General features: G+C 48.2%; 1 protein-coding gene across 3 annotated transcripts in view; it reads left to right on the forward strand.

Moving 5' to 3' along the window:
- Positions 1–27737, forward strand: part of gpsm2 (G protein signaling modulator 2) — a 106848-nt gene that overhangs the window by 66982 nt on the left and 12129 nt on the right. For all 3 annotated transcript variants that reach the window (XM_038794800.1, XM_038794799.1, XM_038794801.1), the window contains exons 11-13: positions 8186–8256; positions 14098–14286; positions 25955–26111. In XM_038794800.1, coding sequence (XP_038650728.1) covers positions 8186–8256; positions 14098–14286; positions 25955–26111 — 417 coding nt within the window. The remainder of the gene's footprint in view (positions 1–8185; positions 8257–14097; positions 14287–25954; positions 26112–27737) is intronic.

Raw genomic sequence — 27737 nt, forward strand, 5'->3', positions numbered from 1 at the left:
CCATTCTAGAATGGCAGTTGGATGTAGTGTGGGAGCACATACAATCACTGGGTCACCACAGGGGGTGACTGTGAAGTCCCTGGGTGGGGTCCCATGAAATAACAGGCTGCATGGGCAGAGTGGGGAACTCTTACAAGGGATGTTGGTCAGCTGCATGAGGGCAGAAAACAATAACACGGGGAGGACGAGTGCGTCAGGAAGAATCTCCAACTCTCAAGCTGCAAAATGCATTCTCAGGGGACGAGTTGTCTGGGAGGGAAAAACCACTGGTATTGAAGGCCAGACCATCAGGGAATAATGTCAGGATGGCTGGCTGTTCAAGGTGGAAGGTTCTTTAATCCGCAGCCCATGAGAGCCATATAAGAATGATGACGACTGCAGATTACTATCTCAACATTAATCAGGTGTGCCCTTGCCTGCCAAATGAGGAAGCCAGTGCCTAATCAGCCCTCTGACCCTACCTTGACGGAGTCAATTTTGCCAATTAGTCAGTTCTGCAATGCTTGAATATGCGGTTTGGTACTCACTGGTTAACCGTTTGGGAGCTGAACCACCAAGCATTGAACACCAATGCGGGCATGTAGACTGCTGAGGCTCTGAAGTGTCAAGGCGTTTCTGTAAAGTAGATTAGAGAGAGGCAATTAGAACATAGAACATAGAACAGTACAGCACAGAACAGGCCCTTCGGCCCTCAATGTTGTGCCGAGCCATGATCACCCTACTCAAACCCACGTATCCACCCTACACCCGTAACCCAACAATTTCCCCCCCTTAACCTTACTTTTTATTAGGACACTATGGGCAATTTAGCATGGCCAATCCACCTAACCCGCACATCTTTGGACTGTGGGAGGAAACCGGAGCACCCGGAGGAAACCCACGCACACAGGGGGAGGACGTGCAGACTCCACACAGACAGTGACCCAGCCGGGAATCGAACCTGGGACCCTGGAGCTGTGAAGCATTTATGCTAACCACCATGCTACCCTGCTGCCCCAATTGTGGGTGACTATCCATTGTGTAAGAGGGGGCAGAGTGAGGCTCACTGGAAAAGTGCTCAATTAGAGGGATGTGCATTGGTGGGTGTCCCAGATCATGAGAGGGCTGTGGGTTAGGGTTCCCCGTACTTTCAGTTATTGATTTGAGAGAATTATGGAGCCAGTCGAGCTGTTATTTCTATTGATCGCTGTGGAGCAGCAGCAGTGACATGGACATGCGGCTGCCCATGGCCAGGAGCAGGGCCCTGCAGAGGAGGGGGAGACGGGGCCCACTTACATTTTGGGAGCAACCAGGCCACAGATGGCGGAGCCTTAGAGGAGACAGTACCAGCCATGGGACTACCACTGGAGAATGTCCGACATCCAAATGCCAGAGGTCCAGCGCCGGAGTAGGCTACGTCTGTTCCAGAGGACGCTGGACTACCTGTGCTAGGTGCTGCAAGAGTTGGCACCAAACGGGCTAGAAGGTCATACTTTGTCTTTGGCCTTGAAAGTAACTGGCGCACTGAACCTTTATGCTCATATCAGGGCTGCATCTCCCAGGCCACCACACACAAGTGGCAAGTTACATTCTTGGCACACAATTGCCAGGCAATCACCAGGGGGCTGGTTTAGCACAGGGCTAAATTGCTGGCTTTGAAAGCAAACCAAGCAGGCCAGCAACATGGTTCGATTCCCGTAACACCCTCCCCGAACAGGCACTGGAATGTGGCGACTAGGGGCTTTTCACAGTAACTTCATTTGAAGCCTACTCGTGACAATAAGCGATTTTCAGTTTTCATCTTCTACAAGAGAGGAACTAACCATCGCCCCATGACATTCAGTGGCGTTGCCATCGCTGAATCTCCCACAATCAACATCCAGGGGTTACCATTGATCAGGAACTGAACTGGACTAGCACATTAATACTGTGGCTACCAGGGCAGGTCAAAGACTAGGAATCCTACGGTGAGTAACTCGCCTCCTGACCCATGAAACCCACCATCTACAAGTCAGAAGTGTAATGGAATACTCTTCACTTGCCTGGATGAGTGCACCTCCAACAACACTCCAGAAGCTCATCATCTAGGACAAAGCAGCCCGCATGATTTCTCCCTCTTCCACAAACATTCAAACCCTCCCCTACCGACGAAATGGTAGCATGGTGGTTAGCATAAATGCTTCACAGCTCCAGGTTCCCAGGTTCGATTCCCGGCTGGGTCACTGTCTGTGCGGAGTCTGCTCGTCCTCCCCGTGTGTGCGTGGGTTTCCTCCGGGTGCTCCGGTTTCCTCCCACAGTCCAAAGATGTGCGGGTTAGGTGGATTGGCCATGCTAAATTGCCCGTAGTGTCCTAAAAAGTAAGGCTAAAAGGGGGGGGGGTGGTTGTTGGGTTACGTATAGGGTGGATACGTGGGTTTGAGTAGGGTGATCATTGCTCGGCACAACATCGAGGGCCGAAGGGCCTGTTCTGTGCTGTACTGTTCTATGTTCTATGAACAGTGGCAGCCGTGTGTACCATCTACAAGATGCACTGCAGTAACTCACCAAGGTTCCTTAGACAGCACCTTCAAAACCCACAACCATTACCATCTAGAAGGACAAGAGCAGCAGATACCTTGGAACCCCACCACCTGGAGGTTCCTCAAGTCACTCATCACCTTGACTTGGAAATATATTGCTGTTCTTTCAATGTCGCTGGGGCAAAATCCCGGAACTCCCTCCCTAACAGCACAGTGTGTGTACCTACACTTCAGGGACTGCAGTGAAGGAGGGAGGGAGCTCGCCACCACCTTCTGAAAAGCAACTAGGGATGGGGAATAAATGGTGGCCTAACCAGTGACACCCACATCCCGTAAATGAATTTTTAAAAAAGTGTGAGAGGGAGGTCATGGATACAATATTTGTGAGGGTCAATCTGTACATCCAATCTTGACTGGGACCGGGTGAATCAACACCGCAGGGCCATGGGCTTTGGTTGCATAGCTGGTCTGCCTCAGGTGCAGGGCGTCATTGACTGCACTCACGTGGCTATCTTCCCCATGGTGACATGGGCGCCATTAATGAACCCCAAGGAATTCCACTCCCTCAATATTCAGATAGTGTGATCACACCACGCACATAATGCAGATATGTACCAGTTTCCTGTGCAACGTCCATGACAGCTATATCTTGGCACATGCAAAGATCCCAACCATTTTGAGGGAGACCAGCGGCTAGAAGAATGGCTCCTTTGGGACAAAGGGTACCTACTTGGGAGGTGGCTGATGACATCAGTGTGGAGGCCCTAAACCTCCTCTGAGACCCGCTGCAGTGAGGCTTGTGCATCAAAGCATGTGCTGGTCCAGCAGCCGATTGGCCTGGACTGGTCGGGGTTTGGTGGGGGGGGGGGGGGGGAGCTCTCCAATATAGCCCTCAGAGGATATCCCGCATCATTGTGGTTTCCTGCAGTTTGCACAACCTAGCTCTGCAGTGGGGCGAACAGGAGGAGGTGGAGGAGCACCACATATCCTCGGATGAGTACGAGGTTGAGTCGCCCTCATTGTTTGGGGACGAACACAAACAGGGCACCAAGACGTCTCACATCTTCTCACTACTTTGGGACCTGCAGGAGGCCATCGTCATGGTTGCTCATTTCATGAACAGGATGCTAAAACGACTGACTGGGTTCTGCAGGAGAATCATTATGACTTGCAGTGAGGACAGAGCGATGTTCATTAACCTCTGAAAAATGTCTGATTCCTGCCTGACCGAGAGCTGAACGCAAGATGCCAATGAATGGGGTGATCTGGGGGCAATTAGAGGCAGAACGACACAACTCAGCTGCCTCTGCCTCCTCCGAGATCATAGGTCCCGGTATGTTTCCCTACCTATTGGCGAGGTGGACAAACTCTTATGTTTTCAGCTGATGGTATCCTCCACTAGAGAATGCTGGCAGATTTGGGAGGTCTGAACATTGGTGTCTGGTAGAGAAACCTTCCATGGATGGGGGTTTTGTTGGCGGGGGGGGTGGAGAACAGATTGGGACTGGGGGGGTTGTTGTGCAGAGGGCTGTGCAAAAAGCGGCGTGGCATTACTGGGTTGTCATTGTGGGAGGTGGGAGTGACATTGCGCTGTTATTGTACTGCACAGGGTGGAAGCACTGGGTTTGCACGGGGGTTTGTGGAGCATGGTGCCATGACATAACGTGGATGCTGTTTAGGGGTGATCAAAGTGATTTTTAATGCTAGCTAGTTATTACAATGGTGAAGTTTCTCTCATAGAGCCTAGATTCACCTGTGTTGACTAGATGCCTATCAGTTTTTTGACTTCCTCACCCTCCCGCTATCTTTTAGTGTATCTCCAAGATCCACAGCTGAGGTTGGGGCAGCCTGCTGCCTTCCACACCCTTTACCTGAGATGACATTGGCGGATGTCCCCTGGGAGGCGGCCTGGACCTTTAGGGTTCCTGCCTGCTTTGGAGCAGCACAAATATCGCAGTGTTGCCCTCCCTTCCTCGGAGTGTGGGGCTGGAGTTGTGTCGATCATGGGGAGGGGGTGTCAGATGGGCCAGGTACCCCCCAGGGTCTACTGGATGGAAGGCCTTGGACTGCGCCCATGCCGATCCTCTTCCTGTTGGGCTCCTGGGCATCTCCAAGGGATGGAGGTGCAGCTAGATTGAGATCCTGAAGCCCCGCTGTCCTCTGGCATTGACTCTTCCCATGAGTGCCAGCACCATGCAGTTGAAGCCCTGCAGCATGGAGCTCATGCCCTCAGCCATGGAAGTCCTGAGCTGAACCATGGAGTGGATATCCCCCACCATGGAGTGCACGTCCTGTGCCAAGATCTCTACTGCGGACACCACCCGTGCAACGTTAGCCTTGTTTCGACAGAGCGAGGGCACCATCTCCTTGGACAGAAGGCAATGGAACTCCTTTAGTCTGAGGAGGGATGCAGTTTTGTCTGTAAAATCTCCGACACTTCGACCAGTTTATTGTTCAAATGTTTTACTCGGGTGCCCTTATCAGCGGGATGAACAAAGGACAAAACAAGTTCACGGTTTAACGCAATTTTATTCTCAATTATCTCACTTACATAAAATAGGACTCCGCCTCACAGCTGAACTCTTGATATTACCCGCATTTGGTGAAGGAGGCTGGCCAGGCTACGATCACTCCATGTGGATATCTCCTCTGGACATCGAAACCCAGGGTCCCTTCTTCTTGTGATGGTCGTGTCTGGGAGTTCCCAGGTTATCGCTGCAGTTCTGTTTTGGTGTTCCTTCGTTTATACCAGTCTACTGGCATTGAATTATAGCTTTATGTCCACAATTGCCCTGAGTTTTATTTTCCCATCTGTTGTGTTCTGTGACCTTGCCATTGCAATGATGCACACAGAACTGCTGGTGACTTAACTCGAATGATGATTTATTGATGAACACGAGGAAAGATAACAAACAGAATACTATACAAACTTAGATACTATTTGAGTTCCGTGAACTCTTCTGGAACTACCCTATGTGCGATGGTCCTGTTGTACATCTTACAATCAACTGGCGAGAGTCGGATGTCTCATGACTGATGTCTGACGCCGCCAGGTGGTTGGAGGTCATATTGCTAACTATGTACAATATTATTCACAGGCATAGCACCACATGATCCAGACCCAAACTCGTTAATAGGAATAAGCAAGATGCTCCTGTTCATTTAGGGCGATTGAATCAAGATCCATTATCCTTTGAAACACTATATCTGACCAGCAATGGGCTATTATGGAGTCTAATGGCTTCTTTTGTCTGTCCTTCATCCTGGTGCAAAGTTGATCACCTGTGTCTAGAAACTTGTAACATATTCATAGCATGGTTTTATTATTTTGTGTAAACATGAGTGGGTAATCACAAAGTCCATATAGCAATAATGGATTTATGTGTTGACTTGAGTGCTCTTGCATATGACCAGTATCAATTCAACCAGGGCCTGATATGGCAATTTCTGTTCCTGGCCTATGCGGCTTGTCAACCCGTTGCCAGTACAACATCTGTCTTCCCTTCCTGATGCTTGTGACTCTGCCGTTGTAGCTCTGGGACGGCCCTACCCAGGGGCAGTTCAGCAAAGCTCTGGGTCCGGCACCCCTCTGGTGCAGGATCCCTGGGGCACCCCACCTCCACCTCTTGTGGATCATCAGGTGTGAGGTGCTCACCAGTGAGTGACTCCGAGGCCTGCCTATTACTTAGTCCCACCGAGCTGCGAGTATCTGCGCTGGTGGAGGGTATGGGTGACAGTTGTGACATCTCTTCAATATTGGTCTCAGATGTCTGCCTCTGACCTGCACAGGTCCAGGCCGGTCTGCTGAATGGGCTGGAATGAAAGGGAGATGGCATTAATAAAGGGCAGGGGAACAACTGTGGAGAAAGATCACTCCGTGAGGCTTGCGCCATGGCTGGATGCGTTGAGAGTTCTCACTTTGGCCTTTCACATGATAGGTCTTGCCCCGGTCCGACACGCTCAAGAGCTCATTCTTCAAATGGAGTTAGGGTTTTGAGCTCCAGCTGGCTATGCCCACTCACATCTGTTGTGCTTAGTTTTGTCCTGCAATAAGACAGAAAGGGAGAGTGTAAGTACGAGTCGTGACAAGTCAGATTGAGCTTTTGGGGGATTATGGGGAGTGGTTGAGGTGCATAAAGAGTGCTGTGACCCCGTGAGGTTGGTGGGAGTGAGATCACTGCGAACGGGTGAGGTTAAGGAATTCTGGGGGAGACATCAGGAGGTGGACGTATCTTGGCTGCACAAAGAAGATCATTCATCTTCTTACAACACTGCTGTTCCATCCTCTTATGGAGTGAGCTGGCACTTACAATCGTGACCACTGCCTCCTAGGTGGGAAAGGTCACTTTACATGCCGGTCGTCTGCCCAATTGTGAGTAGAGGGTTTCTCGCCTGTGCTCGACCCCATCAAGAAGTTTGCTGAGGGCTCCATCTGGAAAATGTGGTACAGTCTTCCTTGCAGCGATTCCCACGACTGGACTTGGAACAAGTTCTTGAGAGTGCTTGGAAATGTTTAAATGCTGCGTCCCACTAATTGCAGAGTTTAAGTTGTAGCAAGGTGAGTGATTCAGAGACAGGCCACCATTGGCATGGCGTGAAACGTAAAAAATTAAGAGGCTAAATATACGGCGATATTTCTCACCACTGGCAGGATTCATTCTAGTTTTCTCGCTAAAACCGACAGAAAAAACATGGGAAAATTCCATCCATTGCTTGTGCAGTCTTTCCAAAGAGTGTTGGATCAGGCACGAGAAGCTGTGTGAAACTTACCAGCTTCACAGCCGCCTTTTCTCACCTGATTTAATAGCACACTGAAATAGCAATTTCAGAGTGCTGGCGAGAATCACACAACCAACTGGAAGAGCGGGATCTAAACATGCTGGCAATCTGAGATCAGGCGGTTTTAAATTTAAGGCCACCCCCAACGGACACCGGGACCCATCCGGCGGATAAGGGGAACACTCCACAACCCCTACAAGCAGAAGGGAACCCGCCCCCAATGGAGGAGGGTACGTTTCTGGCATTGCCCCCTGGCTTGTCCCTCCAGCCCCGGGGACTACCTCCATCTCCACGCCCCGACATGGTCATCACAAATGGCTTTTAAAAGTTAGTCATGATTCGCGCTGGTTTAATGTCATGCTGCTTCTGCGGGGTGGGGAGTGGGGGCATGTGGTGGAGAAGGATGCATTATGAGTGGACACTAAGCATCAAGCCCTTAAATGGCATTATAATTTATGTTAAAATATGTAAATCAGTGATCACATCACAGTGGAGAGGGGGGGACTCGGTAACTCAAATCTAGCCATTCAGATCTGCATTTCTGAGTTTGAAAAAATGAAGAGGCTGAATATACACCAATATTTCTCACCATTGGCGGGATTCTCTCTGGTTTTCTCGCTAAAACCGACAGTTAGAAAAAATGAGTTGGTGGCCATTATGGGAAGTTATGATGGAGCTGTATAAAACGCTAAATCACACCCATTATTTATATATATATATATATATATATAAACAACATTTTGAGACATGCTTTTTTCCAATGAACACAACATTTCCCAAAGATTTTTGCTGGGGCGAGAAAGGACATAAGAAAGGTTATGTTGTGTGGTTATTAGCGTTATTAACTTTGTTGTAGTTAAAAAGTAAGATTGAAGGTAGCAGCAAAAATACTTATTCTATTATTATAGGTGCCCGACCAAGATTAGGGCGTCGACAAAGTATGGATAAAATGGAACTAATGAAGCTAACACCCGATAAGGTACTGACTTTTAATCTTTCTAGAAAATATTTTAACAACTTCTTGCATACATTTTTAAAACTCATGAGATGTGGGTGTGCTCGTTAGGCCAGCAGTTGTTGCCCATCCCTAATTGTCTTTCAGAAGATGGTTGTGAGCCATCTTTTTGAAACACTGCACTCTATGTGCTGTAGGTACACCCAGTGTTGTTAGGGAGGGTGTTCCAGGATTTGGGTTGGCATGTGGTAATCATCAAGAGGTTTCCTTGCTCATGCCTGACCTGATATAATGAGACTTCATGGGGTCTGGAATCGTAGAGTTTTTACAGCACGAACAGAGGCCCTTTGGCCCACTGTGCGTGCGTGCCTGCCATCAAGCACCTATCTACTCTAATTCCATTTTCCAGCACTTGGCCTGTAGTGTTGTATGTTGTGGCATTTCACGTGCTCATTTTAAGTACTTCTTAAATTCCATGAGCATACACACCTCTTATCACCTTTTCATGTAGTAATTTCCAGATTCCCACTCCCCTCTGGATGAAAAGGTTTCCCCTCACATCCCCTCTAAACCTCCTGCTTCTTCCCATAAATCAATGCCCGCGGGTTATTGACTCCTCTGCTAGGGGGGAAAATCTTCCTCCTATCCACCCTATCTGTGCCATTCATAATTCTATACACCTCCAGCAAGTCCCCCCTCAGCCTTCTCTGCTCCAAGGAAACCTATCCAGCTTTTCTTGATAGCGAAAACGCTCTAGCCCAGGCAACATCCTGGTAAATCTTCTCTGCACCCTCTCTAGTGCAATCACTTCCTTCCTATAGTGTAGCAACCAAAAATGCACACAGTACTCCAGCTGTGGACTAACCATCGTTTTATACAGCTTCATCATAAATTCCCTGCTCTTGTATCCTATGCCTCAGCTAATGAAGGCAGTATCCCATATGCCTTCTTAACCACCTTATCCACCTGTCCAGCTGTCTTCAGTTATCTGTGGAAATGCACACCAAAGTCCCTCCGATCTTCTGTACTTCCTAGGATCCTACCATCATTGTATATTCCCTTGCCTTGCTATTAGAGATAGAGATAGAGAAAATATAGCACAGAACAGGCCCTTCGGCCCACGATGTTATGCCGAACGTTTGTCCTAGGTTAATCATAGAATCTTGGACACTAAGGGCAATTTATCATGGCCAATCCACCCAACCTGCACATCTTTGGACTGTGGGAGGAAACCGGAGTACCCGGAGGAAACCCACACACACACTGGGAGGATGTGCAGGCTCCACACAGACAGTGACCCAAGTCAAAGTCGAACCTGGGACCCTGGAGCTGTGAAGCAATTGTGCTATCCACAATGCTACCGTGCTGCCCTTGAGAAGAAATTAATCTACACTCCTACCCTAATCCATGTACCTATCTAATAGCCGCTTGAAGGTCCCTAACGTTTCCGACTCAACTACTTCCACAGGCAGTGCATTCCATGCCCCCACTACTCTCTGGGTAAAGAACCTACCTCTGACATCCGCCCTGTATCTTCCACCATTTACATTAAATTTGTGTCCCCTTGTAATGGTTTGTTCCACCCGGGGAAAAAGGTCTCTGACTGTCTATTCTATTTATTCCCCCGATCATGGGTTTTCCTCCCAAGATGCATTTTATGAGTCGATGTTGAGGACTCCCAGGGCAACCTCCCTCCTGACCGTGTATCATTGTTCCACCGCCACCTTTGCTGGTCTGTCCTGTTGGTGAAACATAACATACCCAAGGATGGTGATGGTAGTGTCTGGCACATTGTCTGTAAGGTATGATTCCCTGAGAATGACTATGTCGGCTGTGCTTGTCTAGTCTGTGAGATAGCTGTCCCTCCTTGGGCACAAGCCGTCAGATGTTATTTTTTTTAAAAAAATTATTTTATTCCAAACATATTCAACTGTACAAAAACATAAATAAATCGAAGAACATTCTCCAGATCTCATAGGTCACAGTTTGTGCAAGTTTTTCCCCCTTTTTACCCCACACTCCCGTGACGAACAATTCCTCAAACATGGTCATGAACACCCTGCTGTGTCTCAAAGCCCTCCGCTGAACCCCTCAATTCGAACTTAATATTCTCCAGCTGTAAAAAGCCATACAGGTCCCCCAGCCAGGCCACCACCCCCAATGGTGTTGTAAACTGCCATTCAAACAGAATCTTTCGCTGGGCAACTAGAGAGAAAAAGGCCACAATGCCGGCCTTCCTCCCCATCATTAGCTCCGGCATTAGCACCCAAAAATTGGCACCGTAGGGTCTGACCCAGCCTCTACCCCCACAATCTTTGATAGCATCCCAAATACCACCTCCCAGTATCTCTCCAACTTCTCACAGACCCAGAACATATGCACGTGATTTGCTGGTCCTCACCCATACTTCTAATTTGTCTGCCACCACCTGAAAGAACCCACTCATTCTTGTCTGAGTCATATGCACCTTCTGCACCACCTTAAACTGAATCAAACTCATCCTCGTGCATGAGGAGGTCGAATTCGCCCTATGCATTGCCTCACTCCACATTTCCCATCCTATCTCTTCCCCCCATCCCATTTCTTATTAATCCTAACTACCTGCGCTGCTCCCCCAGCCACCAGTATATATCCTTAATCCTACCCTCTCCTTCCACATCCGGGAGCAGCAACCGCTCCAATAGGGTATACTCTGGAAGCTTGGGAAACTCTCTCCATTCATTCCGCTCAAAGTTTCTCGTTTGCATGTGCCTGAATTTGCTTCCCTTCGGAATCTCTACCCACTCTTGCAGCTCTTCCAGACTTGCAGACCTCTCCTACAGGAAAGATCCCTCGCCCTCACCAACCCCACACCTCTCCACCTCCCCACCTTACGGATGGGGGATGCCATCCATATCCCCCATCTTAAACCGGTGCTTCCCGCACAGCGGTGTTAGCACCGGCATCCCCTCCATCCTAAAGTGTCTCCTCAACTGGTTCAACACCCTAATCGTGGACTGTACCATCAGGCTCTCCGTGTACCTCCTTGGTGCCAGCGGAAATGCTGCCATCACCATGGCCCTCAGGCTGGACCCATTACAGGGCTCCTCCTCCATTCTAACCCCTCGCCATTCCACCACCACCTCACCTTCTCTCCATTCGCCGCCCAGTAATAGTGTAGCAGATTTGGTAACGCCAACCCCACTTTCTGCCTCTGTAGCAGGGCCCGCTATACCCGAGGTACCTTCCCTGCTGTTTCCAGTTCCAGAAAAAGGCCGTTCAATTAAGATCGTGAAGGTTTGAAATACAAACAGGAACTTTGGCAGAACGTTCATTTTTATCACCTGGACTCTCTCCGCCAGCATCAGGTGTAACATATCCCATCTTCTAAAGTCCTCCCTAAACTCCTCCGCCAACTTTGTTAGGTTCCATTTGTGCATTGTTGGCCACTCCCCCGTCACCTGGACCCCTAGATATCTGAACCTGTCCCTGGCAACCCTAAATGGCAATGACCCCAAGTTGGCTCCCCGACCTGCGGCACTCAAAGGAAACACTCATTCGTTCCAACATTCAGCTTGTAACCCGAGAAGCCCCCAAACCCCTCTGGTATACCCGTAATTCTCCCTGTACTCTCCAGTGGGTCTAATACGAACAGCAGCAGGTCGTTTGCAGACAACGATACCCGGTGTTCCCTACTCTCCATCGTCAAGGGCTCTATATTGGTAGTGCGAACAGCCGCGATGACAGCCGGCATCCCTGCCTCTTTTCCCCTATACAGCCCGAAGATCCGTGAGTCCAGCTCGTTTGTTCATACACTCGCCATCGGGGCCACGTACAGCAGACACACCTATGACACAAACTTCGGCCCAAACCTTTCCAAAACCTCGAATAGTTACCGCCACTCCTTTTATAAAAAAAAAAAATGTATTCTCTTTTTTTCACATTTTCATCAAATATACACCCACCAACAAATAAACTACAATGGCAATCCCCTGGCCAACAACCCTTTTATCCTACCAACCTCCAAACAACCGACAGCATCTTAAATACAGAACAAGAAAAAAAAAGAATCAAATATCCACAATCATCCCATACATAATCACCAAGAACCTATCCATTCAAAACCCCCAATGTTCGATGTCATCCAATTCTTGAAAGTGCATGATAAACAAAGTTGTAGAACCCTTCCATCCTTCCCCTCAACTCAAACTTCACCTTCTCGAGCGTTAAAAACTCCAGCAGGACCACCCGCTATGCTGAGGCACAGGGCGGAGAAGCTGACCTCCACCCTCTGACCTTCAGCGAGGCGAAGGCTAAGACATCTGCCCCTGCACCCGCCTCCTGCCCAGGCTGATCGACACCCCGAATATTTCGAACCTCACGTGCACCACCTTCGAGACAATCCTGAAGACCTCCCTCCAGTTTTGGACAGGACCAAAACATATGAATGTGATTTCTGGGGCTCTTCCCACAGCGTTCACATACATCCTCCACCTCCTCAAAGAGTTGGCTCATCCTCGTCCTCGTGAGGTGTGCCCTATACACCACCTTCAGCTGTGTCAGCCCTAACCTCGCGAATGAGTTGAGGCGTTTACCCTCCAGAGACCTCACACCACACCCCTCCTCCAGACCCTTCCCCAGCTCTTTGTCCCACTTCGCTTAATCCCCTCCAATGATACCTTGTCCTCCCCCAGAATCACCCCATAGATTGCTGACACTGCGCCCCCTCTCCATTCCCCCTGCTGTCAACATCTTCTCCAACAATGTGGGGGCCAGAGCCATTGGAAAGCTCTGTACCCCCTTCCTAGCGAAATCTCAGATCTGCATATATTTAAACAGCTCCCCCTGCCCCAGCCCATATTTCTCCCCCAGCTCCTTCAGCCTCTCAAACCAATTCCGAAACAAATTCTTTAATACCATGACTCCCATCTCCGAAAACTCCCATCCCAGTTCCCTGGGGCAAACCTATGATTCCCCCTAATCAGATCTCCCTTGACCCAGCCCACAACTTAAAATGCTGCCTCCAGATCTTCAAAGCCGCCACCACCACCGGACTCCCTGAATATTTTCCTGGGGCTGTCGGAAGTGGCGCTTTTGCCAACACCCTCAACCCTGACCCACTTCACTGACTCTCCTCCATTCTAACCCACTGGGAGCCATGTGCTAGTTGTTGCTCACAGGCTCTGACTATCTCAGAGGCTGGATCCCAAGAGAGCATGGTAGGGCACTCTTTCGCAGGGTCAGTGCAGACTCGATGGGCTAAGTCGCTTCTTTCTGGACTGTAGTGATTTTATAATTCTATACTCGTGTCAGTGCAATGCTATAATTAAAGATAGAACTTTTGAATGCATTAATTCAGTCCCCCCTGGTTATCTGAGATGGGCTGCAAGTCAACTAGTGCAGGCAGTGACATAATGGCATTGTCACTGGATTAGTAATCCAGAGACCCAGTGTAATATGGTAAAAATTTGAAGAAAAATCCATCAAACAATTGTTAATTGCTGTAGAACCCATCTGGTTCACTAATGCCCTTTAGAGAAGGAACTGGCTTTCCTTGCCTGCCTACATGTGACTCCAGTTCCACAGCAATATGATTGACTCTTAAATGTCAACTTGGGGATAAGCAATAAATGCTGCCCCCACCAACGACACCCACATCTCATGAAAGAATAAAAACAAACTTGCAACATGCAGAATATTGCCTCAAAGTGAAGGCAATCTCTGTTGTGCTGTCTTTCTTCTAATCCTTCTGAGAGGTTTGGGTGATGGGGAGGATAAACTCCTTCAGTACAAACTTACTTGGTTCCCACCATTCCCGTGCTCATCAAACATTTAGTGGCTATATTTTTGAGGAATTTTTATTGTGAATTCACTTGTTTTGCCCAGGTTCAGAACTGGAACAGTGACATTCTAGTAAAACAGAAACCTGCACTTTGGAAGCCATCAGCCAAGTTGCTGTTTGTAAATCGATTCAGGAGCAAAAAGCACAAAAGTAACAATTCATCTGCAAAAGTTCTTAAGGATACCAGTAATTCTGTGATGTTAAATGATGCGAGAGTTCACATTCCACAAAAGGTAAAGCTATATTACAATACTTTGTTTTCATTGTTTACATTTTGTAGTTTGAGAAATGATGCATAACACACCAAACTCTTTAAGGCAATCGTGACTTACAAAAAAGCTCTGACGAAGAGTCATCCAGACCTGAAACATTAGCTCTGTTCTCTCTCTATAGATGCTGTGAGACCTATTGAAAATTTTCAGCATATTCTCTTTTTTTAATTTCAGATTCCAACATCGGCAGCAATTTGTTTTTACAAAATAGAATAAATTGCCCAATTCATGTTGGAGTGGCACAGTGGTTAGCACTGCGGCCTCAGCACCAGGGACCCAGGTTCGATTCCAACCTCTGGTTACGATCTGTGTGGAGTTTGTACATTCTCCCTGTGTTTGTATTGGGTTTCTCCGGATGCTCCGTTCCTCCCACAGTCCAAAGATATGCAGGTTGGGCGAATTGGCCATGCTAAATTGCCCCCAAAATGTCCAATGTTTGAGTGGGATTACAAGGATAAGATGGGGGATTGGGTCTGGGCAGCACGGTAGCATAGTGGGTAGCACTGTTGCTTCACAGATCCAGGATCGATTCCTGGCTTGGGTCACTGTCTGTGTGGAGTCTGCATGTTCTCCCCGTGTGTGCGTGGGTTTCCTCCAGGTGCTCCGGTTTCCTCCCATAAGTCCCGAAAGACATACTGTTAGGTAATTTGGAAATTCTTAATTCTCCCCTCTGTGTACCCGAACAGGTGCCGGAATGTGGCGACAAAGGGCTTTTCATAGTAACGTCAGTGCAGTATTAATGTAAGCCTACTTGTGACAATAAATATTATTATTATAAAGGTAGGATGGTCTTTTGAAGGGTCAGTGCAGACTCGATGGGCCAAATGGTCTTCTGCACTGTAGGGATCTTATGATTTTGAGTTCCATCTATCTGCCTAATTTCCTAATCTTGGCTACATGCCTTTCTTTAGAGTGGGAAAAGTCAATCGGGGAGTCATTCATGAGGAAAAGAAAACAAAATGTACCTCAATGGTATATATTGAAGTGCCTTTGCTGTAATAAATACAGAACTAAGTGGTGTGTTCTCCTTGGGGCCATTCATGTAATAAGTGAATGTGACTGGAAGCTAATGAGCTTTAAGTGGATACTGATAAATTGGTAACTGAAGGTTATGGAAATACTCTGCAAGACCATCAGTGTCTGTGAAAAGAGAAACCGAGTTAATGTTTTGAGTCAAATGTGACTCCAGAACTGAAGAACGTAGGTAGAAATATGATGGGTTTTATGCCATTGAAAGAGGCGAAAGAGCATTGGGGTAGTGGGAAGGAGAGAGGTTAAATTACATATATCTCATGGAGCAAGAGTGGTATGGCTGTAGTAAAGAAACAAAGCATTTGTTCAGAGTGGGTGTCAATGATAGAATAATGAACAGCTGTGTCTGAATGTTTAAAAGTAGAAACTTGGAAATGCAAGATAATAATCTTTATTAGTGTCGACAAGTAGGTTTACATTAACACCAATGAAGTTACTGTGAAAAGCCCCTAGCGCCACATTCCGGCGCTGCTTCAGGTACATGGAGAGAGAATTCAGAATGTCCAATTCACCTAACAAGCATTTCTTTCAGGAGCACCCGGAGGAAACCCACGCAGACACGAGGAGAACGTGCAGACTCCGCACAGACCGTGACCCAAGCCGGGGATTGAACTCGGGTCCCTGGCTTAAGACCACTATGTTGCAAAAAAATCAGTAACAACATGGGAATAGTATTTGTGGTCTGAAATAATCGAACTCCATGCTGAGTCCAGAAGGCTGTAAAGTACATAATTGGACAGAAGGTGAGGTGATATTCCATGAGCTTGTGTTGAGCTACACTACAACATTGCAACAGGTCGAGGAAATGTGGAAGTGAGAGTAAGATGGTGAATTAAAATGGCAAGCAACCAGAAATTCGGAGTTACGCTTGCCGGAGTAGTGGAACTGAGCGTAGGTGTTTCGAAAACTGGCCTCCTCAATGCAGAGGAGACAGTATTGTGAGCAGCAAATACAGTATTTTTAAATTGAAAGAAGTACAAGTTACTGCTTCACCTGGAACAAGTATTTGGGGTGTTGAACGGTGAGGAACGAGGAGGTAAAAGGGCAGGCGTTACAACTCCTGCAATTGCTGGGATGTGGACGGGGTGATTGCAGAATGGATCAGGTGTCGTGGAGGGAATAGTATCTTTGGACTGCTGATGGGGGAGGGGAGGGATTTGTGGATGTCATGTCCACGGTACTAAAAATGAGGGTGGCACAGAGTCCAGAGGTGGCGAATTGTGGAGTTTCTGAATACCTGGGAGTCCAGGGGACGAGAGAGGCCGATGTTTTGACCTTTGCTGGATGACATCATGATGGATGTGGCGGAAATGATGGAGGATGATCCATTGAATGTGGAGGCTGGTGGGGTAGAAAGTGAGGACCAGGGGAACCGTATTGTGGTTCTGGGAGGGAGGTGGAAGCGTGAGAGCAGAAGTGCGGGAAATGGGTCAGACACTTTTTTTTAACAAACGTTTTATTGCGGCATTTATCGCTTTATAACAACCAAAGATACAAATACAAATGTAAACATAATTCAATGTGTAACACCCCCCTCCATCTATTCTCACTGTTCCTGCCTAAATTAAACTAAACTAACCTAACTACCCCTGCCCCCTTAAACCCTAACACCCCCCCACCCGCCTTTATTGAATCTGCGAACAGCTTAGTTTTCCGCGAAGTTGATAAATGGCTGCCACCTCCGGATGAACCATTGATCCTCGTAGGGCGAACTTAATTTTCTCGAGCCTGAGAAACCCAGCCATGTCGCTAACCTATACCCCTGATTTCGGGGGCTCCCGAGTCTCTCCACGCTAATAAGATCCACCTCCAGGCTACCAAAGACGCAAAGGCCAAAACATCGGCATCTCTCGGCCCCTGGTATCCCGGGTCTTCCAACACTCCAAAAATCGCCATCTCTGGACTCGGTACCACTCTCATTTTTAGCATCGTGGTCATGACATCCACAAATCTCTGCCAGAATCCCCTAAGCTTCGGACATGCCCAAAACATGTGGGCATGATTTGCGGACCCTCCTGCATACCTCACACACCTGTCCACATCAAAAAACCTGCTCATCCGGGCGACCATCATGTGTGCCTAGTGAACCACCTTGAATTGTATCAGGTTGAGCCTGGCACATGATGAGAACGCATTGACTCTGCTCAGGGCATCCTCCCACAGACCAGCCTATAACTCCTTTCCCAGCTCATCTTCCCATTTATGTTTTAACTCCCCTCCACAAGTTCTTTATAGATTTCCGATACCTTCCCCTCCCCACACCCGTTCTAGAGACGACCTTGTCCTGTACCCCCTGTGGCAGTAGAAGTGGAAAGGTCAAAACCTGCCTTTGCACAAAATCTCTCACCTGCAGATAACAAAACCCATTCCCCCCCGGCAATTTAAACTCCTCTTCCAGATTCTCCAAACAGGGAAAGCTCCCATGAATAAACAGATCCCCCAGCCTCTCAACACCTGCTCTCTTCCACCTCCGATATCTCCCATCTAACTTCCCCGGCGCAAACCGGTGATTACAACAAATTGGAGCCCTCGCTGACTCTCCTTCCACTCCCATATGCTTCCGCCACTGCCCCCAACTCTCAGGGCCGCCACTGCCCCCAACTCTCAGCCCCCCCCCCCCCCAATACCCCACGGCTCCAGACCAACAGCACTTTCCTTACTCGCGGGGTTTTACCCGCCCACACATGTGTGGATCCCAGGGATCACCACATTCACACGCTTAAAAAGGCCTTTGGTATTAAAATTGGGAGACACTGGAAAACAAACAAAGATCTCAGGAGAAGTCATCTTTATGGTCTGTACCCTCCCCGCCAGTGACAATGGGAGCATGTCCCACCTCTGGAAGTCTTCTTTCATTTGCTCAACTAAACTGGGCCAAAGTTAATTTATGTAGCTGCTCCCATCCCCGTGCCACCTCAAAATATCCAAGTAACGAAACTCTTGCCTACCACTTTAAACGGCAACTCCCCCAGTCTCCCCACGTGCTCCCTCGCCTGGATCACAAAAATCTTGCTCTTACCCATGTTCAATTTGGACCCCAAAAACCAGCCAAATTCCCCTAAGATCCGCATAATCTCTCCCATCCCCCTAACGGGTCAGAAATATACAGGAGTAGGTCGCCTGCATACAACGAGACCCTATTGTCCCCCCCCCCCCCCGGACTAGCCCCTTCCAGTTCTTTGATGCTCTCAGCGCCATCACCAATGGCTCTATAGCCAAGGCAAACAACAGTGGGGAGAGGGGTATATCCCTGCCTTCTCCTCCGATGCAGTCTAAAGTAGTCTGAACTCACCCGGTTCGTCCGCACACTTGCTTCCGGTGCCTGATAAAGCAACCGGACAGTCAACAAAGTCCTGCCCAAACCCAAACTGTCCCAGGACTTCCCACAGATAATTCCACTCAACCTGGTCAAAGGCCTTCTCCGCGTCCATTGCGACCGCTACCTCCACCTCCCTCCCCTCGGAGGGCATCATGATTACATTTAAGAGCCTCTTAACGTTGGCCGGTAAGTGCCTACCTTTGACAAATCCGCATTGCACCGGGTCCTTCTCCCGCTTCAGGGGCAGCACGGTAGCATTGTGGATAGCACAATCGCTTCACAGCTCCAGGGTCCCAGGTTCGATTCCGGCTTGGGTCACTGTCTGTACGGAGTCTGCACATCCTCCCCGTGTGTGTGTGGGTTTCCTCCGGGTGCTCCGGTTTCCTCCCACAGTCCAAAGATGTGCCGGTTAGGTAGATTGGCCATGATAAATTGCCCTTAGTGTCCAAAATTGCCCTTAGTGTTGGGTGGGGCTACTGGGTTATGGGGATAGGGTGGAGGCGTTAACCTTGGGTAGGGTGCTCTTTCCAGGAGCCTGTGCAGACTCGATGGGCCAAATGGCCTCCTTCTGCACTGTAAATTCTATGTATGTAATGGGATCGAAGCCTGACATTGTTGGGGGAAGTACACGCCGTTCCTTAGCCTCGTTGAATGCCCTCACCAGCAGCGGGCCCAGCACCCCAGAAAACTTTTTGTAAAATTCCACTGGGTATCCGTCCAGTCCCGGGGCTTGCCCGACTGCATGGCCTCCAATCCCTCTACTACTTCAACAATCCCGATCGGGACTCCCAGCCCCTCCACCAACCCTTCTTCCACTTTCGAAAACGCCAAACCCTCCAATAATTGCCTCATCTCCTCCACCCCAGCCGGGGGCTCCTACTCTTACAGCCAACTGTAAAATTCCTTGAACACCCCATTCATCCCCGCTGGGTCCAAAATCATATTCCCCCCTCTATCCTTCACACGTCCTACCTCCCTCGCTGCCTCCCGTTTCTTCAGCTGGTGTGCTAACATCCTACTGGCCTTCTGACTGTAACTCCATTTCCAGCTACTGCTGCTCCTTCAACAGCCCCACCTCCGGGGCTTCAGAGTACCTTCTGCCCACATAGAGTATCTCCCTAACCAGCCTATCCATCTCTGCCTGCTCTACCTTCTCCCTACGAGCCCGTATCGAAATCGAAATCAACCCCCCCCCACCCAACTACTGCCTTCAGCGCCTCCCATACCGTTGCTGCCGAAACCTCCCCTGTGTCATTTATCTCCAAATAATTCTGGATGGCCCCCCTCACCTGCCTGCACACCTCCTCATCCGCTAACAGTCCCACATCCAATCTCCATTGCGGACACTGACCCCCCTTCCTTGCTCACCCGTAAATCCACCCAGTGTGGGGCTTAGCCGACACAACAATCGCCGAATACTCGGCATCTACCACCCCCGCCAGCAAAGTCTTGTTCCAACCAAAAAAATCAATCCGGGAGTACACTTTGTGCACGTGGGGGGGAAAAAAAAAAGAAAACCCCTTCGCCATCTGATCCACGGATCTACCCCACCCATCTGTTCCATAAACCCCTTTAGTTCCTTCGCTGCGGCAGGCACCCACCCTGTCCTTGAACATGACCGATCCAACCTCGGATCAATGACCGTATTGAAGCCCCCATGATCAACCTATGCGAGTCCAATCCGGAATCTTCCCTAACACCCGCCTCATAAACTCCGTGTCGTCCCAGTTTGGTGCGTAAATACTCAGTAATACCACCGGCATCCCCGCCAGCTTCCCACTCACCATAACGTCCCCCCCGGTCCGCCACTATATTCCCTACCTCAAAAGACACCCGCTTATTGATCAAGATCGCTATCCAGCCTAGTTTTAGAGTGAAGCGCCGAGTGAAATATCTGCCCAACCCACCCCTTCCTTAGCCTAGTGTGATCCACTACACTCAGGTATGTCGCCTGTAGCATTGCCACGTCCGCCTGCAAACTCTTCAAATGCGCAAACATACGAGCCTTTTTGACCGGCCCATTCAGCCCTCTCATGTTCCATGTGATCAGCCTGGTCGTGCCACCCCCACCAGCCAATCAATCATCACCTTTCTTAGGCCAGCCCGCGTCCCGGGCGCCTTCGGTTGCAACCGTCATCAACCTCCAATCTGTCTCCGAGTGCCAGTCCCTCCCCTGTCAGCAGAACAATGCCCCCCACCCCCCTTCAACAAACTAATCACCTGCTTGCCCCCCCCCCCCACTGTGCTTCCGTGAGCTAGCCCGCCCAGCTAGCCTGGTAGTTCCGACCATGGCACCAAGTATCCTACCTCCCACTGATCCCGCTCGAACATACATATGCAAAACAAAACAATCCCCACCAAACAATAAGAAGAAAATGCCACCACCAACCCCCATAAGAACAAAGTTCACCTGCATACAAAACTGAGCAACGGCCCAAAAATTAGTACAAAAACAATACACACACAACCCAAAGAGAAAAGAAATTTAGCAGCATAATTACCGAATTACTCACCCCCAAGTTCAATGTCCTCCATTACCTGCCAGTCCTTAACAATGTTTATCTCCTCATCCGGCGATCCAAAATAAAGTTCTTGACCCACGTAAGTGACCCACAAACGAGCTGGGTACAGCATGCCGAACTTCACCCCCTTATTTTTTTTTTAATAAACATTTTATTGAGGTATTTTTTGGTATAACAACACAATAAACAATGTACATGAAACTATAAACATAGTGCAAAAGCCGTCTCCCTCCCTTACAGGTCCCACCTTTATTAACCCCCTACCCTAAGCTAAACGAGCCCCCCCCCTTTCTGCTGACGAATAATTTTCTGTGAAGAAGTCGACGAACGGTTGCCACCTCCGGGCGAACCCTAACAGTGACCCTCTCAAGGCGAACTTGATTTTCTCCAAACAGAGAAAGCTAGCCATGTCAGATAGCCAGGTCTCTGACTTCAGGGGCTTTGAGTCCCTCCAAGCTAATAGTATCCGTCTCCAGGATACAAGGGAAGCAAAAGCCAGAACGTCTGCCTCTTTCTCCTCCTGGATCCCCGGGTCTTCCGACATCCTAAAAGTTGCCACCTCTGGACTCAGCGCCACCCTTGTTTTTAACATCGTGGACATGACATCTGCAAACCCCTGCCAAAATCTGTCCAGAACACGTGGACATGGTTCACTGGTCCTCCCGCACATTTTGCACACCTGTCTTCCACCCCAAAGAATCTGCTCATCCGGGCCACTGTCATGTGAGCCCGGTGAACGACCTTAAATTGTATCAGGCTGAGCCTGGCACATGTTGCAGACGCGCTGACTCTACACAATGCGTCCGCCCATAGACCATCCTCTATCTCTCCTCCTAGCTCCTCCTCCCACTTGCGCTTCAGCTCCTCGGTCTGCGTCTCCTCTGACCCCATAAGTTCCTTGTAAATGTCTGAGACGCTCCTTTCTCCTACGCATCCTCTGGAAACTACCCTGTCCTGAATCCCCCTTAGCGGGAGGAGCGGGAAGGTTGACACCTGTTTACGTAGGAAGTCCCACACTTGCAGATACCTGAATTTGTTTCTCCTCACCAACCCAAACTTCTCCTTCAGTGCCCTCATACTTGGAAAGCTCCCCTCTATAAACATATCCCCCATCCTCTCAATCCCTGCTCTCTACCATATCTGGAACCGCCCCATCCATACTTCCCGGCCAAACCGGTGATTATTACAGATTGGGGACCAGTCCGATGCTCCCACATGTCTCCTCCATTGCCCCCAGACTCTTCGGGCCGCCACCACCACAGGGCTGGTGGCGTACCAGCCCATGGTCTCAAATCACACCAAAGCAGCTGGTGGAATTTAAATTCAAATATTAACTCTGGATTTAAAAGCTGGTCTTGGTAATGATGACCATGAAACCATTGTTGTGAAACTCATCTAGTTCGCTAAAGCCCTTTAGGGAAGGAAATCTATTGTCATTACCTGGTCTGTGACTCCAGATCCTTACCAATGTGGTTGACTCTTAAATGCCGTCTGAAATGGCCTAGCAAGCTAGTCAGTTGTATCAAAACAGCTGCAATGTCTTAAAAAAGAATGAAACGAGACAGACCACTTGGAATCAATCTAGGCACCATAAACAACAGCAGCAAACCTAGCCCTGTTGATCCTGCAAAGTCCTCCTTACGAACGAACATCTGGGGGCTTGTGCGAAAATTGAAATGAACTGAAATTGAGAGAACTGTCTCACAAGCCCAACCCCTGAAACAGCCTGACATGGTCATACTCTTGGATTCATACTGTACAATGTCCCAGACAAAACCATAAACATTCCTCGGTATTCCTGTCCCAGACCCAGTAGCGGTGGCTGCAGAATGGTATACAGTCGGGAGGAAGTTATCCTCAACATTGACTCTGAAACCCATAAAGTCTTGTGACATCAGGTAAAACATGGGCAAGAAAACCTCCTGTTAATTAACACCCCCCCCCCCCCCCCCCCCCCCCTCCCTCCACTCAGATGATGAATCAGTACTCTTCCATCTGCAAGAAGCACTCAGAATGGCAAGGGCACAGAATGTACTCTGGGTGGGGGACTTCAATGCCCATCACCAAGATTGGTTTAGTAGCACCATTATGGACCAAGCTGACTGATTCCTATAGGACATAGCTGTAACACTAGGACTGCAGGCAGCGAGGGAATCAACAAGAGAGAAAACCCAACTTGGCCTCACTCTCACCAACTGCCTGCCACAGAGGCATCTGTCCATAATCAACAAGTGAAAAACTGACTTGACCTCATCCTCACCAGCCTGCCTCCTGTAGAGGCATCTGTCCATGACAGTATTGGTAGTAGTGTCCACCGCACAGTCCTTGTGAGGACAAAGTCCCTTCTTCACATGGGGGAACAGCCTCCAAAGTATTGTTTGGCACTAAATAAAATAGATATCGAACAGATGTAGCAACTCCAATCTGGGCATCCATGAGGCGCTGTGGGCCATCAACGGCAGCAGAATTGTACTTGACCACAATCTGTAAGCTCATAGTCTGACATACCCCCCCCCACTCTACTATTACCATCAAGCCAAGTGATCAACCCTGGTTCTATGAAGGGCAGGAAGGCATGCCAAGAGTAACACCAGGCACATTTATCAATCTGGTGAAGCTACAACATAGGACTGTCTGTATGCCAAACAGCAGAAGCAGCATGTGATAGACAGCAATCCCAAGACCAAAGGATCTGATCTAAGCTTTGCCGTCCTGCCACACCCAACCGTAAATGATAGTGGACAAATTAAACAACTAACTGGAGGAGGGAGCTCCACAAATATTCCTATCCTCATGGGAGAGCTCAGCACATCAGTACAAAGGTCAAGGCTGAAACATTTGCAACAATCTTCAGCCAGAAGTGTCATGTGGATAATCCATCTTGAACTCCTCCTGAGGTTGCTGGTTTGGTGATGTATTGTTGCTGTTACCCTTGATTGTTTCTTGCGGGATGGATGAAAATGGTACTCATCTGCTTGTCGGTTTATTTTCTTCTGTTTTGGGGCTTTTGGAAAGCTCTCTTGAGGTTGAGGAAGGGCATTCCTGGAGCAAGAAGATGATTGAGTAGCATGCTCATCTGTTCTTTTGTTGATAATACAAGACTGCTACATGGTTCCAATGTCCCTTGTGGTTCTGGCACGCTGGCTGGAAGTTGCCGTGTGTGCACAGGTGTGTCTACCAACTGTACCATCGTCGTAATTGGAAGTAGAGGCTCCTCAGACTGTTAATCCTTTTCTGGTACTACTTCTATCAAAGCTGCCATGGCAATCTTGTGTGGTAAATTGATCTGAACATTGGAAACTTTCCAGAACCTGGAATAATGATGGACAAACCTACTATGTAAAAAGAGATGAGGTCGCCGACCAAAGCAGTGTCTGAATACTCTTTAGTGTTTGAGGACTCTTAACTGTTCTTGCTGGATAACAATAATGGCAATCTTGATTTCTGCCATCTGGAGGCGATTTAGGGCCACACAAGCATTCCTGTTCAAGCGAAAGATTGGTAATTCTGGACAACGTGCATCAGCTCGAGGATTGTTTGTTGCCGTACGTCAGTGCTTCATGGATCCTGCCACTGACTGGGAGTCAGACTTCCCCCTTGGAGCCATGATTCCGCATCTGACAGTAGTGTTGCGCTGGCACCTGAATCCAATTTAAAATGACAATTTACCAGGATGTCAGAATTCGAAAATGAAGACTGCATTCTTTGATCTCACCCAAGAAGCATAGCTGTGGGTCTTCTGGGTTTCCCATCTGGACCTTGTGGTTTACCTATGGGATTTGACTTGGAACAGTTTCCCAAGAGTGCTGTCGGGTGCAGTGGAAGTACTGGGCAGTATTTACTGGCCATTGATCTTTGCTGAGTGGTTTGCTGGCAAGGTCACTCCTGTGCATTTCAGGAATTGCTTTCCCTGACTTGGATTGTTCCTGAATCTTTGTGACCAGATAAACTGGACTGAGGATTGGTTTCTGCTCCAAGTATTGTTCTCTTCCCTTATGATGGGCCTGTGTTGTTCCTGTAGAGTAAACTACTACGTAACCGGATTGCCTTGTCTAGGATAAGATACTCTTCATTTTGTAAGAATTGCAATATTCATGTCCTTCTGCCAATGTGTGCAGATCGAATATGAAGGAATATGAAGAAACTAGATTGACGCTCGCTTATTAAATTTAGCTCTCCAATATTTTATTGGATTGCAGGTTGAAATAAGCATCAGAAGAATTTTAAAACATTCTTAAATTTGATGATTCATTGATAGCTCTCCCCTGGGCCTACATTCCGCTGCGGCCGGCCCCTGAACACCCACGCCATATTGCATCGGGGCTGGCCCGCGTAAGAAGTTCCCACGCATGCGCAGGATTGAGCTGACCCAACTGCGCATGTGCGGGTTGGCACGGCGTAAGGATGCTGGAGTGGCGTGAACCGCTCAAGTGCCGTGCTGGCCCCTAATAGGTCGTGCCAGGGCCCTGCTCGCGCCGTTGTGAAACATGACGGCGTTCACAACGGCGCAGGCACTTGCTCCGCAGAGTGGAGAATCGCCCCCTACATGTTAGTATATCATCTAAATGCATCTTTTTGGAAACTGTTATTATTTTCTCAATTTCTGCTTCACCAGGTTAATCATCCCACTTTTAGCTTGCCCCAAGCAAAGGAATATATTTTCCCTGATGTGTAGCTGGTACAGATTGTGGAAAACTGTCATGTAGAACTTCTTAAATGCAGTACTTTAAGTACAATTTACATAATTTGTTTTCAGAGAATTAATTCCAGTGTGCTGGGAGATGAAGGGTTTTTTGACTTGCTGAGTCGTTTTCAGAGCAATCGGATGGATGATCAACGGTGCTCATTCACAAAGAGTAAGAATGGGCTGACAAGGACTGCTCCAGCCTCATCAACCCGGCCGAAAACATCAGGTGAGTGTTCTTTGAATTTTCCTGACTGTGGGAAATGCATTCCCTAGTTGCACCCACACATCATTGTCCCCTTTAGTTCAAATTTATTTTGTCCATTTTTAACTTTTATTTTGCTCCTGTTTTTGGCCAGTTCTTTAGCTAAAAAGGTTGTTTAGCACTTTAATTTTGCTGGAACCAGTCTTGCTAACAAGCTATTCCTTAGCAGAATGTATGTCACTGTAGGAATTCCTCTATTATACCGCTTGAAGGAAAAAGAAGCACAGAATAGAAGGATAGTGGACAAGTTAGATGTGTGGGAAGTTGGAGTCCAGCAGCCTTTGTTCTCCCGGTTATACTAGGTCATGCCACACTTGACTAATAACGTATGCGGATGCACTGATGCCCTACGGTGTCAAGCTGCAAACTGATCTTCAGTCAAGCTCCAGAGTAGGAATTGCATCACCAGTAGTTGATGTGACTTTGGCAGAAGAATGCTATACGTGCTAACTCAACCATGTGAACAAATTTGTCTGTATTTATCGTAAGTTGGTTGAGATCTTTTAATGTCCATTGAAGATTTTCACCAATCTTAATAAGTGATATTCTTCTAAAACCGTGTTTGACGCAAAAAAACATCATGTTATACAAAGACAATGGAAGAAATTGCAGAAACTACAGTGGCATTGCACAGGGAAGGCCTTTGTTCTTCTGGACCCATTATTCTAATAATAATCTTTAGTGTCACAAGTAGGCTTACATTAACACTGCAATGAAGTTACTGTGAAAATCCTCCAGTCGCCACATTCTGGCACCTGTTCGGGTACACAGAGAGAATTCAGAATGTCCAATTAATCTAACAGCACGTCTTTTGGGACTTGTGGGAGGAAACCGGAGGAAACTCACGCAGACACAGGGAGAACGTGTAGACTCCGCAGACAGTGACCCAAGCTGAGAATCGAACCTGGGACCTTGGAGCGGTGAAGCAACAGTGCTACCCACTGTATTATTGTGCTATGCCTGCAAATGTAAGCCTGACCCTATCAATGTGGTTTCCATGCTTGCAGATCTAGTGGGTATGATCTTCTCTACAGTTAACTGCAAGAGAAGTGCAGGGAACAGGATATTCCTATTTATTTCGCTTTTGTAGAACTCATTAAAGCATTCAACACTAGGTTAAGATGGTACAAGATTTTGGAGAAAACTGGCTGTCCACTATCTGCACTGTCTGCATGAGATGTCAAGATTACACTGCAGACAGCAAAGCTGAAACGGTTTGGCTCCCTTTCTTAGTAGCTGTAATTTGTCCATGCTTCACAGCCTTCCAGCAGGGTACCAGAACAAAGGCCTCATAAACCAGCATCTTGTTGCTTTTCCATGCATGATTCATGAGTTGGTCAAAATGGTAGCTTCCTTCATACACATGCATCAAGTGTCAGATTGCCTCACTATGGCCCTCCCGCTAACAGAATTTGCTAACTATTTCCACACCAAGGTATTGCTTAGTTTGTGTGATCAAGGGTGGAGATCCATAATACTTATAGTCAGGGATAATAAGGTGCAGGCATGGGAGAGTCTGTAGGCGAGTTCCAGTCAAAGACTGGCACAGCATCCGAAGAACACAGGAATTCTCTGCTCAAGAAATGCTGT

Source organism: Scyliorhinus canicula, chromosome 4 (assembly GCF_902713615.1).
Source record: "Scyliorhinus canicula chromosome 4, sScyCan1.1, whole genome shotgun sequence".
In the NCBI taxonomy this organism is placed as follows: domain Eukaryota; kingdom Metazoa; phylum Chordata; class Chondrichthyes; order Carcharhiniformes; family Scyliorhinidae; genus Scyliorhinus; species Scyliorhinus canicula.